General features: G+C 38.0%; 1 protein-coding gene across 1 annotated transcript; it reads left to right on the forward strand.

Annotated features, from left to right (window-relative positions):
• The first annotated feature begins 1,848 nt into the window (after positions 1 to 1,848).
• LOC146487297 (adenosine receptor A2a-like) lies at positions 1,849 to 3,052 on the forward strand. The gene has a single exon (XM_085085112.1). The coding sequence runs from the start codon at positions 1,849 to 1,851 to the stop codon at positions 2,794 to 2,796; it is 948 nt and encodes a 315-aa protein (XP_084941238.1). The 3' UTR covers positions 2,797 to 3,052.
• Positions 3,053 to 3,320: the final 268 nt, after the last annotated feature.

Consider the following 3,320-nt stretch of genomic DNA (forward strand, 5'->3'; position numbering starts at 1 on the left):
AAACGATGTAGAATTGTACTAGTAAAAACTCAAACGAAAAAAGCCGAGCCTCAGAAGAAACCGTATTCATAAAACAATGCTTACCTTTGTCACAAGTTTTACACCTGTCAAACCCATCTGCTAGCGCCTCATTCTTGACCCGACTACATGTACCTTTTGACTGTTTTCTTTGTCTAACTCCTGTGTGCACATGAATGGTGGAGTTTGAATGTTTTGCAATATTTTGACGACATTAAACAGCCGCACAACCAAAAATAATTAAAACCATGTTTAGCGTAGTGTTATAAATTTGTACGTACCACATTTTGTCGTCTTGTTTTTTTGCGGGGCAAAAAATCATCGATCGCGAGAGCTGGAGCATCATCGTCAAGACGTCGCTTTTCTACCGACTTTCTTGCCTGAATTAACTTATTAGCGGAGCACACACTTTTCGCAACGGTTTTTTTTGTAACAAACTTCCCCTTTTTATTACGCAAATAGCCACATTCATCCTCGGACAATTTGGGACCGGCGATGTTAATTTCACTTACGGCAGCCATTGTTGTTTACAACGCGCGTCACGCAATTTCGCGGGAGGATCGCGCGTGGGATACAGTCATTTGGATCCAATCTCCCGCGGACATAAAACCCTTTCGAGCCTCCTTAATTTAAACAACTACGCGATATGAAATTCATAACAAGCTCATGAAATATACTGAGTTAACTTGATTTGAACGGTACTTTCCTTTAGAAAGAAGCAACGATTATTATTTGCTTGCTTAGTCCAACGAAAATCAACCAAAGAAATATTACTAAAACGAGAACGCCGTTGACACATATTTTTTTGTTGAAAAAAGGTTTTCAATTTCAATTTATCCACTAACTTCTCCTGTGGGCTAGAAAATAAATATCCTTATCTGCTCACAGGAAAATTGGATCATTTTTCTCAGTTATGAACTGAATATTTAGGGTCTGTTTTTTCCTTATCCTTTACTAACTACGATCTACGGTTCATCTGCTATCGTGGGTTGTTTCATGAACAAGAAATGTTTTATTCACTAACGAAAACTATCAGAAACAGTTGTGAATGTCTTGTGACTAAAAAGTTGTTATCAAATTTATTACCGGCTACTGTCATCTTTACCGGAAAACAAGAGCGAGTTTAAACACGCAAGTCGTTTGTTGTCAAAAGCTTTACATTGTGTGAGTTCTAAATGGTTGCCACTACATTCAATTAAGAGGCGGAAACACACATTTAAAAACTAAACTGTAAGCTGCTGACTATCACCTTCATCAGTTTCATAGTTATTAAACAGACACACCTTTTTCTGTTTACCTTCAAAAACTCAGTAATAATTCATAAGCCCATTGACCTATCAAATGGTCGATACAACATCACGTGTAGTGCTTTTATATCGATAAAACTCCTCCTTATTTAGCATTCGGTGTTTTAACAGCTGATAAAACACTTCTCATTAGTATGCTGTGTTTTATCAGCTAATAAAACACTCTTTATTAGTATGCGGTATTTTTCTCGTATGCTTATTTCCAACGTTCACAAAAGCATAATTTTTATGAACTCTGTTCACGCACGCTTTTCCAGGAATATTTTTGTAGCGCTTCAAAATACTCGCAGCACGTGTTTTATCGGGTCTAAAACCTCTCGGCTGCGCTTCGTGGTGTTAAACACGATAAAACACTCCTGCTCGTTTTTTAAATATTACTTAAAACAGCTGCGCGATATGAAGCTCATAACAGATATTAAAAATTTTCAGTTAATTTGACATATTTTGCAAATAAAGATAATTTGTTATCCTAATGAACAAGCGATAAAGCTCAGTTCGATAGCTGGGTTAGCACTGAAGTAAAATGGGTAAGATAACAAACTATACTGGAGACGGAAAACAAAAATCACTTGAAGAACTATTTTGCTCTGCAGAATTAACTGGAGGAATACACAGCCAACTGATATTCCTTTCAGTTTTAAACATTTTTCTGTCCATCACTGCATTCCTGGGAAATACATTGATCCTTTTCGCTCTGTCCAAAGAGACCTCACTTTATCCGCCGTCCAAACTCTTGCTTCGAAGCCTAGCTGCAACTGATCTGTGGGTCGGTTTAATTGTTGAGCCTTCTCAAGTTACTTACTGGATTTCTGTCGTTTACGAAAGGTGGGATATTTGTCGCTCGACGCATGTCACACTTGCTATAACAGGCCGAACGTTGTGTTCAGTGTCTTTGTTGACACTGACGGCCATAAGTGTGGACAGACTTCTCGCCCTGTTGTTAGGTCTCAGATACAGACAAGTTGTAACTTTAAAGCGAACATATGTAATTGTGTTTACTTTCTGGGTTAGCTCTTTTGTTGGCTCCATAACCTTCCTTTGGAACGATTCATTATCATCGTGGTATAGCCACAACGTTGTACTGTTAAGCGTAGGTGTTTCCATCTATTCTTACACGAGGATTTTCCTCACGCTGCGTCATCATCAAACTCAAGTTCAAGACAATCTTACAGGACAACCCAACCAAACAACTCCACTGAACATAGCGCGATACAGAAAGACAGCGTCCAGTGCACTGTGGCTGCAGTTGGCATTAGTTGTTTGTTATTTGCCATTTATTGTAGCGGCGCCTTTGGCAGTTAAAGAAATTTTAAGAAGTCCGTCTTCAACGTTTTATCTTGCACTGCAATTTACAGTAAGTTTAGTTTATTTTCACTCGTCACTTAATCCATTTCTTTACTGCTGGAAGATCAGAGAAGTGAGACAAGCAGTGAAGGAAATAGTCAGGGAGCTTTTTTGTTCATCAAGTTAGTATTTACGAAGTGTTTTCACTTTAAACTCGGTAGTTTAGCGAAATTGGTCGTTTATCTCCAGACAGTTGCTTTGTTCATGAAGTTTGGAGTTACCAAGTATCCGTTTCAGTGCTTTAGTTCAGTTTCACCAAAAGCGGCATCGAAAGAATTTTACATTACTACATTAATTCACCTAGGTAAAAGATGGCAATAAAGTGTGATTCTTCGAAAGCTGAATTCTCGTAATGCAATTGATATTTTGCTAAGTAAGAACGAGAGGTTTCTTAAATAACGTGTTAAAGAAACAAAAAAGTTATTTCAGAAGGACTAACTAGTAAAGAGGAATTTTAAAAAATGCTTTCTATTTCGTTCTGGCGTCTTTTCAGTTCTTTTTACATGATTTGGACGTTTAAGTACACAGTTGTCCAGCATAAATATCATAGCTATCGAAGTCGGACTGCGAGCAGTCTTACGCAAGTAGCAACAAGAAGCCCAGTTTACGCCGTTGATCAAGAATTTCGCCGCGTGTAAGCATCAAAGCATT

Source organism: Pavona decussata, unplaced genomic scaffold, assembly GCF_977016875.1.
Source record: "Pavona decussata unplaced genomic scaffold, jaPavDecu1.1 SCAFFOLD_16, whole genome shotgun sequence".
NCBI lineage: Eukaryota > Metazoa > Cnidaria > Anthozoa > Scleractinia > Agariciidae > Pavona > Pavona decussata.

What these genes read in the sequence shown, in the direction of transcription:
- LOC146487297 (XM_085085112.1), top strand. Translation starts at nt 1,849, where the DNA reads ATGGGTAAGATAACAAACTATACTGGAGACGGAAAACAAAAATCACTT.